The sequence below is a fragment of the Pavona decussata genome, unplaced genomic scaffold, assembly GCF_977016875.1.
Source record: "Pavona decussata unplaced genomic scaffold, jaPavDecu1.1 SCAFFOLD_174, whole genome shotgun sequence".
NCBI lineage: Eukaryota > Metazoa > Cnidaria > Anthozoa > Scleractinia > Agariciidae > Pavona > Pavona decussata.
Window position 1 is genome coordinate 1,961,011 of NW_028145585.1, and position 12,385 is coordinate 1,973,395.

General features: G+C 39.7%; 1 protein-coding gene across 1 annotated transcript; it reads left to right on the forward strand.

The window, feature by feature from the left end:
* Positions 1-910: 910 nt before the first annotated feature.
* On the forward strand, positions 911-12,105 carry LOC146463937 (uncharacterized). Its single transcript, XM_085083942.1, has 4 exons — positions 911-1,043; positions 4,855-6,110; positions 6,962-7,030; positions 10,166-12,105. The coding sequence occupies exons 2-4, from the start codon at positions 5,951-5,953 to the stop codon at positions 10,558-10,560; spliced, it is 624 nt and encodes a 207-aa protein (XP_084940068.1). The 5' UTR covers positions 911-1,043; positions 4,855-5,950; the 3' UTR covers positions 10,561-12,105.
* The last annotated feature ends 280 nt before the right edge of the window (positions 12,106-12,385 follow it).

A 12,385-nucleotide genomic window follows, 5' to 3' on the forward strand; every position in this document is an offset into this window, starting at 1 on the left:
TCTTCTTTCAGTTCCTTTATTTCATTTTGGACATTCTGAAACTTGGCTTCCAGCTCTGCTATTTTCGTTTCAATCTTGGATTCCAAGCGACTCGCCAGAAGGTCGAGTTTCTTGTCCAAGATGGCTCCACTTACGCGCTCTATTTCTGTTTGGAGGCTTTCATTCGTATCTTTCTGAACGTCTTGGCCTTGTCCCTTTGGTTGCTTCCTCGCAGGACTATTGTTGGAACGTCTTGGGGTTGATGGAATACTAGAAATTCGTCTTTTGTTCTTTGTAGTTTCCAGAGCGTCTTGCACGTCCGCCATCTTATCTTATAACCACCTTATAAAAACCGTGATAAGGCCTATTAAATTTCTCACAGTTAGTTGTAGTTAGTCGAACGGCATTTCCGAAAGGTTATTTTGTATTACGGTTGAGCGGCTTGATTAAAAGCATTCATCGCCGCTCTGTGTGATTGCATAGAACTTGCCTTGATCATTGACTGATGAAGTAATTTGAAAACTAGTGATTGATAGCGCCATCTAGCCAGAAAACAAAGCAAACGCGTAATAGATTAATAGATTTCCAAATCTATTTATAAAGACCCCTCTACGTTAATCTGATGCAATACAACAGGATACTATGCGATAGAAAACAGCAGCTTTCAATTGTCATACACGATAAAAAAGACTGCAACCGGGCTGCCTACATCAATAATTAATATCTAAAGCAAAACAATGGCCAAAATATTCATCAACTAAGAGATATCTAATACGTTGATAAAATGTCAAATTCTCAAAACCGTCATTAAAAAAATGGCTCGCACTCAATGAGGAGTATTTATACCTTGACCCACTTGGCTACTACCTCGCACCACTGAGTTCTCAGTCCTCGGTGAAGCGTTTACTGAAACGAGTTGAACGCACAGTTTGAGTTTCGCCGCCGAATTTCACTTTGTAGTCGTACAAACCAGTTCATTACTGTGTAAGATTGTAAGTTAACTGGAAGAAACATCCTTGCAATCGATCGACTGATCGAGTGAAACCCGCGACAGGAATACTAAGGTAAGGTAAAGTCAAAAAAACGGGTTAAAGAATGCAGACGTATCGTCGTCGCACCATTATTAAGAATGTCTGTTTGGTTTGTTTGCTATAAACTTACTCCTGACTGGTTAAAGTGAAAGTGGGACGTTAGGCTTATAACTTAATTGATGTGCACTTTACCAAATGTATTGAGTAAAAGAAGTATCTTTTTGTGGACGGACAATATCAATCGCCACATACTTAATTGTGAAAGAATTGCAAAAATGTGATTACGGGAGCACTTTTCATTTCAAGGAAGACTAGCCCTAGTGAAACTCAAATCAATTAGGTCTTTTTTCGATTCCTATCATCTTCATTACCGTGTGTATGCCTCCTGTCTATTTGCTGTTTTTGTCCCATACCGTCTTAAAATATAGCAGACTGATACACAGGAAGTTCTAATGAATCATAACGTTAAACAGCGTTATTCTTCCACTCTAATGCGATTGCACGAGAATTACTGGCTTTTTTTAATCACTTCATTTTAATTCTAAATTTTAATTTCTAAGTTAGTACGCCCGACTGAAGTAGCTTGCATGATTCATTTGTCGCAACGTATAAAGAAACATCGGGGATTTTAATGACGTGAAAAAACAAATGCTTAGTCCTCCAAATTTTATCGAAACAAATGAATGCTAAAGACGTGATTTGAGGACCTGTGACGAACGGAGTAATGCCATTCACGAGAATACTCATATCAATTCTGAAAAATGGTATCAAATCAAAGTCGTAAAACAAAAAGCCAAGGTTGCCGATAGCAAATGAGCAAGTTTTTGACTCTTTGAACTCGTTCTCGTGCCAGGCATGAAGAAGGGTTTTCATGATTTGTCCTTGACTCGTCTCATTTGTAAATGATCGTGTAAACAACTAGGACGTTTTCTTTAAAAGTTGTTTGTGTGTAAAGGGCAAACGATTCTTCCGAAGTGAGTCGACAACTGACGTTTTCGTGGTGAATGACGAATGGTTTTGCCACGTTTTGAATGAATATTGAGAACCTTAAATGAGGATGTCAACTTCACTCAAAAACTAGTGATTTTAATGGTTCCTCTTTAAGACTAAACCATTAAGCTAAAAATAATCAACATAACTCCTTAACTATAAACGTTAAAAGCCTAAGATATTAAAGTGCAAAGAAATAAGAAAATCAAAAAACTAGGGATTCACGCTATCATGAAAACATGCCAAGACAATGAAACGAAATAATGCAATTTTGAAGAAGTTCGGTATTAAAAGTTAATAGTAGCTTTGGGGAAGCCTCGTTCCTTTAGCGACTGCAACACACGCATTTTTACACACGGGCACGTTTTTCGATCGAAAAGATTTTTCCAGAAATTTCCATGTTCAATACTTTACGCGCCAGGTTTTGAACAGGGATTCTTAACAATAAAACTTTATTATGACACATTTTGCAGTACAGACAAGGAACGAAAGCTTAAAATTTTGTTGACGAAAACTTGTTGAATTGCTGGTTCATGTGACTGCATATTTTGCTACTTGACAAAAGTTTTATTGACAAGTTTCTACTTCAAAAAGATGAATTTCTTAAGTTTTTATGACTGTTTAATTTTGCCAAGGAAACAATGTTTAGAAATTTTGTCGTACACAGAAGACTGAAATAATACTCGCAACACGACCGTAAGCTTCTCGCTTTGCAGTTTTTCCAGACCAAGACAAGTTTCTTTTAAGAAACTTCAGTTAAAACTGAAAAACTGTTTTTAGCAGTTGTTGAACAAGACGACTTGGCAAGGACTCGTGTCAAATACAAGCGGCTAACTGTTCAGGAAAACTCGTTCTTGCGCCGTTCAATCGATCGTAGACAAACTTAAGAAGACAACTACCTGAACTGCCAATTCCCTAAAAGTTGTGACCGAAGATAAACTAAATTGCAAGCTTTTGTGGCATGGCTGACAACTTACCAGCCAAATGAGTGAGCTTTCATGTTCGGGCATAGAGATGACGCGTGATTAACGAGAAAAAGGGGTTTCAGTTTCCAAATAGTTTCATATCGATACTCTTCCGAAAGATAACTGAAGAGTTTGGTATCGCTGTGGTTTGTATTTTGAAAAGCCACTGGCCAGTGACAGTCAACAAACACGCGAGGGCGAGTCAGAAATATATAATTTAAATAGAGCTGGTCTAGCGAGGTTAATAAATTTGTCGGGCCTGGCCGAAGGCCCGAGCGGAGCTAAGCCGCGCGAATTTGAGCGAAAAATTTATTTATATATATCTTTGAAGGTGTCTGCAATGTTGCCTGGCAACGGTAAAAAACAAAGCTTGAATGACGTCAGACAAAGGGAAGGTTGCTAGGCAGCAACAGGCGTCAGACAGACTAGCGTCAGACGTTGGAGCAAAATTTGCATACATCGGGAAAGTTTTTGCGTTCAGTGCTGGAACAAATTTCAACTTCAATGTTCATCAATATTCACTGGATGGAAATATCTCTGCAGAATATTTTCCCTTTCTTCCAGAAATCTTTTTTGTGAAAGATTGCATTGAAGAAACAGTACACATCTTTGTGGCCGCGGTAAAATAATTTTCCGTGGGAAATATTAACACGACAGCACCGCACGCCCGTCGTGTCAGAAATAGATTTCAACTGCAAACTCGCCAGTGGAACTAAGAAAAGACCGTGCACATCAAAAAATTGCTTTGTTTAGAAACCTTTTAATCCCCTGATTTGATATTCAATACGAGTATTAAAAGAGGGCTTTCCACCCAGCCCTAGCTTCGCGCAGTTTTGCAAGTCACGTATTTCTAGTAACAATTTTAACCGGGCCTATCATGAACTGGAATTTGCGGCCCATTATGGATGAAATTAGCATTAGCGAAGACGGCCAGCTGAGACGGCTTTAAGAGCATTTTTAAAAGGGCTTGACGAGTAACCTTAACAGCTGACGAAGGTCACAACGTTCTGAACTTTGAAATCCAAAAGAACATTGACGGAATAGTAGGAATCATCAAAATTTATTTTGGTGAACCTTGTAGTTCTTGACTCGTTTCTTCCGCTGAGGGCATCGGGCATCTGACGTTGGTGGCTAAAAGCTAAAATAAGCCGATTTGTAAACGCTTTTCCGCGTAAACGTAGTTTTCGGAAAAATTTGCGTTAGGCAATCTACCGATGCTGGTTTTCCTCGCTGAATGATTTCAAAGCTGTCTCTTGCCTGATGTCTGTTTCTGCCAGCAGCAGAAACAGCGTCTGACAAAAACTTGCATCGTCCGCCATCTTGCTTTTAAGTTGAAATCGGGACACAACGCAGGATCATTCGGGACAATACCCGGTCCAATACTTGAAAAATATTGGACTGGCAATAGAGTGATCTGATTAGTTTACTTTAGTTATTGGCCCTCTGATTGCCTTAGTTGTGTAATAAAGCTATAGGCTGCTGTTCAGCCTCAGTAAAGTGTTATAATTCTGCTGCCCAGAAGCAACGCAGATTCAGTGTTAAGTTAACACCGTGCTATTGGTGTATTTATGAATTTACTCAAGTTGACTGATCTAACATGTCCTTGAGCTTCCATAGAAGGTTCACATTACGGAGCCGTTGTAGGGTCTAAGCATCAGTTTTCTTCTAACTTGTGATTCTCCCAAATTGGCACATTATACCAAAATGTGACCATTGGACAGTGCAAGCTACTTGGGGTTCTTGTTGTTCTGCATATTATGCAAGTTGGTGGTTATCTTTGTTTACCAGCATGTGGGTCTTAATTGTGGCCATTAAAACAAAAGGCAAAAGATTATTGCATAGTACATGCATTTGTTTCCTTCTGAGGGTCAACATAACGTCTCTTGCAGATTTGTTCTGAGGTCATCACTGCACACATGTCTCAACAAGTTCCTGAACAAAAGGCAGATTCTGCCATCAGTGCAAAATTGAAAGTTACTCTTCTTGGTAGTGATTGGACTTCATCAGTTGGTGGTTTGTCAACATTAAACAGAGAGCTTGCAATTCACCTGTCGGAACATCCTGAAGTGGAAGTCTCCTTCCTAGTTCCTCAAGGTGCTTGCACAGATAAAGACAAAAGGGAAGCTCAAAGTTATGGCATAACTGTTTTTGACGCAAAGAAATGCCCAGGCTTCGAACCCTTGGATTGGTTGAGTTTCTTACCTCAAGATCTTACAATGGATGTTGTTGTTGGCCATGGTGTCAAGCTTGGTCGACAAGGACAAGTCATAAGAGATAAATCTAATCGATTTGCCAATTGTAAGTGGGTCCAGGTGGTACACACAGCTCCAGAAGACCTCGGCAAGTACAAAATCTATTCAAATCCCGTTGCAAAAGGTGAAAGAAAACATGAAAATGAAGTAGATCTCTGCAAACTTGCTGATGCTGATTTGGTTGTACCTATTGGACTTAGACTGGAAGAAGCCTACTCTGCTTATCTGCAGCGATGTGCAAGATAAGAGGATATTTTCACACTTATTCCAGGACTTTTTGACAGGGAATTTGGAAATTTGGAACAACCTCCCAATGAGAAGGCTGAATTCAAAGTGTTGTTGTGTGGTCGTGGTGACGATGGGGACTTTGAGCTAAAGGGATACAACATTGCCGTCAAAGCATTTATTGATCACCGTCTTAAAAAGAAACCTTATCAACTTATCTTCGTGGGTGCAGCTGATGGAAAACAGGAAGTGCTAAGAAAAAGACTCCTCGAAAGTGGCATTGCTGAAGAGCAGCTGACTGTGAGGAAGTTTGTGCAAAGCCGGGAAAGCATAAAAGACCTCATGTGTGAAGTGGATCTTGCTATCATGCCATCCAAATCAGAGGGATTTGGTCTGGTTGCCCTTGAGGCCCTTTCAGCTGGCTTACCCATTCTTGTTAGTAGCAAGTCCGGATTTGCTTGAGCAATAGAGAACATTCCTTATGGGAAGTCATGGATAGTTGATTCAGATGACCCAACAAAGTGGGCAGAGGCAATTAAAGGTGTGCACACCAGACACACTATGCGGCTTGAGGAGATCAAGTTGCTTAGAGCATCCTATGCAAAGAAGTACAGTTGGAAAGGAACAATGTGTAGCACTCGTCCAAACGATGCGAGGATTGGTTCAAGGTATAATAATAATGGTGATAATGACGATAATGATGGTAGTGAAAATGATGATGATGAGGATGTTGGTATTGATAACTCCTCTCCTAGAAAAATGCCTTTTAGTAATAATGAAACAAACAAATATTGGAAATGAGACATAAGCATTTGAGAATACTAACCGGTGGGAGGCAGACCAGTTGATTATTTTTCATGGGCGACCACGAAGTCGAGCTCCAGTGTGCCCTGGAACAATTCTCAAGTACGTGTAGTGTTCAGAGTGGGACTTGATGCACGGTTGAAGTTTAGGGCCCTACCCACTCGCCCACAGTCTTTATTTTATTTGTTTCCCATCTTCTCTCTTTGAAAATCAAGCAATAGACTTACTGCTAATTCAGGTACTGAATTGCCCTGTAGCTGTATCGACCATACATAAATTCACTCCAAGAGTAAAAGTGTTAGCTTTAGTCATTGGTTGGTCGTCGTTATGGGAAATCCTTAAGTATAGCTATTGAAATGATAGCTATTGAGCAGTAGTGGAGAGGTGGTTCATCAATGTCTTGCCTTAACAGTTCTGAAAATTTTTAGTCTTTTTTTCACAGCGCTCTTGGCTCTTGAGTCAAAGACATTTTAATCTTTAATTCCTAAGAGTACTCTTAGTGTTACACTTGATAGATATGAGAGGAGCGCTAGAGATTAACCCTTAGTGTCTGCAACTCTAATGTTGTCTGTCTTACAACAAGAAAAATTTTAAAATGTTGCGACAGAGTTTATAATAAGTTGTTTTTTACAGGCTCTCCTAGTAAAACTACCAAAAGCAGTCTCCCTCGTTGAACTCAAGTCACCTGTAGTCACACCAGATAAATTTTTTTCAGAGGAGCAGCAGCATCTTCATGAAGAAAACAAAGGAAAGCTAAGAATTTCAGGACCCGCTTTTGACCCAGGTACTGAGCCTGATCTGATGTCGAATTGTTGGGAGTGTTTGGGTTCCTCTAAATTCTGGTCCATGGACCACCAGCTCTTTGGACTAGCCCATGGCATTACTTGATAAACAGTAACTATTGAATCACTGCTTAAGCATATTATAAGAAGAAATATTAGAAGCCATGTAGATAGAAGGTCATATCTTGCCTGATAGACTGCGTGAAAGGAGTTTGTACCTAATTGGGTTCCCTTGTATGAGTGGAGGAGCCATTACTGACAATTGTCACAACAGTTTATAAAACCTGTTCAGACAATTTCTGAAAAAGGCTTTATTTCCGCGAGCAAAGCCTAACTGTGTTCGAAGGAGTTTTTAACCAACGGAGTTTAGCCATCTCCAAGCAAGGATTCAGTACTGCAAGCCAAGAGATTCTACGATAATCAATAAATATCCTTTTTTCAATTTAGTTATGATTGGTTGATAAAAGGGTCTGCTAGCGAAACCAAATAGTTTCACTTCAAGAAGACAAATCCAACGTTTCGTCGCGTCGGATCGGAGTAAAATGATTCAGTTCACTTCAAGATTTCCCGTGGATTCTGATTACCGTGCTGTCACCGTAACCGTGTTCAGAAATAATAAAAATAACTAGAAATACGTGACTCGCAAAACCTCGCGAAGCTGGGGTTGGGTGGAAAGCCCTCTTTACTCGTATTGTAGCATCAAATGAGGAGATTAAAAGGTTTCTGAACATAGCAACTATTTTTATGAGCATGGTCTTTTCGAGGTTCCACAGGTTAGTTTGCGGTTGAAAATCTATTTCTGACGTGACGAAATGAACAACGTGCGTGAAGCGCTGTCGTGTTGGATGAATTTATTTCCCACGGAAAATTATTTTACCGCGGCCACAAAACGTGTTATTTCCTCAATGTAATCTTTCACAAAAAAAGATTTCTGGAAGAAAGGGAAAAGATTCTGGAGAGATAGTTCTGTATCCGGTGAATATTGATGAACATTGCGGTTGAAATTTGACCCGGCACTCAAGCTTTATGGATGTATGCAAATTTTGCTCCAGACGACACCAGACAGTCTGACGTCATTCATAGTTTGTTTTTCACTGTTGCTAGGCAACAGTGCGGCAACTTCAACGAAATATAGAAATATATTTTTCGCTCGAATTCGCGCTCCTTAGCTCCGGCTCGGCCCGACAAATTTATTAACCTCGCTTCGCGAGGAATAATAATAATAATAATAATAATAATAATAATAATAATAATAATAATAATAATAATAATAATAGTCTTTATTCAATCGAAAGATAAAAATACATACTCTAAGTTACAGTGAAAAAGTAGAAATACACGATAAAATACAACAATAATTCAGGATAGAAAAATACTATACTAAATTATATTTAAAAATAAGTCTATTTACAAATGTTTTCTTGAATGTCTTCGTTTTTATCTTAGGAAGGTGAATCCTTCTCCTACGCAAATTATATACTCGTTCTTTTTCATTGGGAATGATCGCACCTAGCATATGATTATTAACAGCTCTTTAAATATCGCATTTATTTTGCTGTTCTAAGAGATCAAAGATACTGACTGTTAAAGAGGTAGGAAAATCTTGCCGCTCCCGGAACCAGTCAGATTGTAGGATTTCAAGGATACCATACGCTCACAAACCGACAAAAAAATAATAAAAAAGTGCTTACTATCTCAGTCCGCTTCCGCAAGGTGCACCGAGCCGATTGAAACGGAAAAATACTCTATCTGTCTTTAAGTGCACCTAACCCCAAATTTTATTTCGCTTAAATAAATCTTTGCACCTGTTCGAAACGCATTGAGGCTTTTTGCACCTTTTTTCAATCAAATCTTGACTTTTTATAGGCTGTAAAAGTTACGAAAACTAGCCGTCATCTGTCCCATGACCGAGCCAGTAAGGGGCATGGGTCTATTCCTTACATGACGTCACAAACTGCTTTGCATGCATTTTCACAAAGACTTAATACAATGCAAATCAGTTTGTGACGTCAAGTAAAGAATAGACCCATGCCTCTTACTAGCGCAGTCATGGGAAAGATTATGGCTAGATTTCGTAGCTTTTACAGTCTTTAAAAAGTCAAGATTTGGTTGATAAAGGCGCCAAATAGCGCAATATGTTTCGAACAGGAGCAAAGATTTATTTAAGAGGAGAAAAATTTGGGGTTAGGTACACTTTAACGGCTGGCATTCGTCAGTCGCAGTCTTTTACGTTGAACTTTGATTATTCACCGCCTGCGTTTTCGTTTTCTTTCTCTCTAGTTTCTTCTTCTTTCCACGTTTGTCAACATATTCAACGAGTACATGAATTTATAGCTCTCTTCAAAATTTCCGTTTGTTTTTCTAAAAATCAGTTGGCCATACAACTTCTCGCCGCGGAAAAAACACGGGTTTCCACACAGAGTTAACTTGAGTGTGGCACTTCACAATGGCTTTACGTGGAAGGGCTGACGTACCCGCGTACTGGGATGGACGGTCGGACAGTGACGTCACAAACAAAGCCAAATTTTTCGCATTCATGGGTTTACAAGTGCTCTTATTTATGGGCGCGCGCGGAGCTCCGCTACGAAAGTTCACCTTAAGGAACTTCTTTTGTAGCTGTAGCACTTGCTTTCCAAGTATTTTTGGCACAAACAGCCCGGCTTAAAATGTCAAACTCCATGGAACCTGAAAGAAGTCGTCGTTGTCGCGGCACAAAATGAAGAAACCAACAAAATGTAGAAATGGCGTCCTCAGTCAATCAGGAGCAAGTTTTTTCGCCGCTCGATCAATCAGGAGTGAGTAATTGTGCCATCGGTGAAAGGAAAATTAAGAAAAAATGCTCTCTGTTTCGACCAATCAGCGTTCAGTAATTTTGCCCTCTATGCAATAAACAGATTAACGGTAGAATAATGACAGAATCAATGGCAGAGTAGAAAGAGAACAAAGCTAAGACATGATCGGTGACGGGAGGTCTTTCCACCAGCCCCCCTGGGCTAGCCACAGCCCCAAAGGGGGAGCGGAGAGTAAGTGCTAGCGAATTGCTGCCCATGGCTGTCCACTGGGTATGTTCTGTTGAATCAGGGCAGATATATATTATATCAATGTGGGATTTATGTCGAATTTATGTTTTTCTCCAGATTGTAACATGAATCCAGTGATTAAGGTGATTGATGGTGCTGTGATGCTTGTCGATTCAGCTGGAAGGCTATGGGGAAAGGTGAACGATTTACTACATTCTGGTAGTGGACGACATAACCTACTTATAGGCCAACCAGAACCCGGAGATATCCTGTTGCACCAAGAGCAAAAGCGCTCTGGTTTTAAAATGTTTGGTAGCGTGACCCACGTTTTTGAATACAATGGGGGCAAAGAGATCACTGCTGTTGTGGCCAGAGATAACTGGGATGATGACACTGGCGGCGACCCAAAAATCATCAGCGGTGGACCCGGTCAAAGGCACGTTAGGGTGAAGGTTACTTCACGATTTATGAGAGGCTTCGACCACACCGTTTACGTCTATGGCAAAAAGTAGACATTGCCCTAATCGGTATAGTTAATTTTAAAAATAGATCTGTAACCAGGTGGATTCACATGATAGTTAAAACGTTTCTCTGGTTAAAAATATGAAAACGTATACAAAATCAAATGTTATAAAAACCCAACGTTTCGGCCAAAACGTCAGCCTTCATCAGGGGAAAGTGATAAGAATTTACAAGTAGCGCAAACATGTAGAGGAAATGCAAATTTTTTGAACTATAATTATATTAAGTTTTGTCCTTTAGCGCTAGATTTAATAATCATGTGGCAAGTGCATGCCGCCGTCCCGATTGATTGGATTCTTGCTGATATTAATTTTCCATTCCTCTTAAAGGCACCTGTTGCGCCAATTTAAACTTGTTCGTAGGATCTTGAAAGATTCCCAATAGATTGAGCGTCCTAAACCAAGAGACTAGTCTCTTGCCTAAACGTAGACAATGTTCAGTTAATGCAGACTTTTTCGTTCGTTATGTTCAACTGCTTTCTGGTGTTCCTTCATTCGAGTGGCAAATTTGCGTTTCGTCTTGCCAATATGACTTTTGTCACAATCTTGGCAGGGAATCATTAGAGCCGATCAGACGGATTTTAAGCAACTATACTAACTATGGCATCAAAGTTGCCTTAAAACCCTTCCAGACTATCGGCAGTATATTTTCTAAACCAAAAGACCCCGTTCCAAAAGACCAGACTCGTGGTGCGATCTATTTACTTTGTATAAGTTGTATTTGGTGTCAATGATTACTTTATTTTTGGCTTTGCGACAACGCGTAGAGTCTTTTCTAAATTGGTCCATAGAAGAAAATCCCTGTATTTTCCGAGGAGCATTGAATTGCATTGGAAGGCTAAACAATAGAAACAAGTTAATTTGACTTTCCATATCAAAGGAACCCACGTATTCTAAAACTATGAAACCTTTATATAGGGCTATACCTGTCGCCTTTATAACCGCCTATAGCCTGCCTCTCTGAATCCCACCACCCCCCCCCCCCCCCACACACACACCGTTTCAACACCACCCTAGCAAGAACAAAAGTCAAAATAATTACATTAGAAATTCCATTTTAATGAGGTATGCTCTGCATTTGCGTATAGGATATGTAGTGAAGATTCTGGTTTGGAATTCCGGCGGCATCTCAAAATGTGCACTGGTTGGAATGAAAATGGGAAAACGAGTCAGTAGTAGAAGAACACAGTTTTAGTTAATACTGAAATGATCTAAGTATAGCAGGAAACCTTATTGTTACTGTTATGAACAAAAAAAAAAGTTTTCGACAGATGCCCTGGTTTTGCGATTGTTACAGGCTTGGCTAGCAATAAGAGGTGCATGTTAGAAAAAAACGCTTCGTAGTTTCGGCAGGGAAAACAAATTGTGATGATCTATGTATTCTTTAAATAATGGTTGCCCTTTCTTAAACGACATGGGTGCAAAAGCTCCTGCATGAATTAAATTTCTCATAGTTAGTTGTAATTAGTCAAACTTCATTTCAGAAAGGTTGTTTTGTATTATGGTTGAGCAGCTTGATTAAAAACATTCATCATCGCTCTGCATGATTGGATAGAACTTGCTTTTGATCATTGACTCATGAATTAACTTGAAGACTAGTGATTGATAGCGCCATCTAACCAGTAAAACAAAACAAACGCGTCATAGTTTTCTAAAGCTATTTATAAAGACCCCTGCAGGGGCGCAGCGTGCAATTTTGAAGGTGTGCACATGAGAAGACAATTTTTAGCGCCGAAGATTCTTACTACTAGGGGGGTCTGTGCCTTCCACATGGCATGTTTAAGACAAAATGGCTGATGAAGAGAGAAAAAAACAG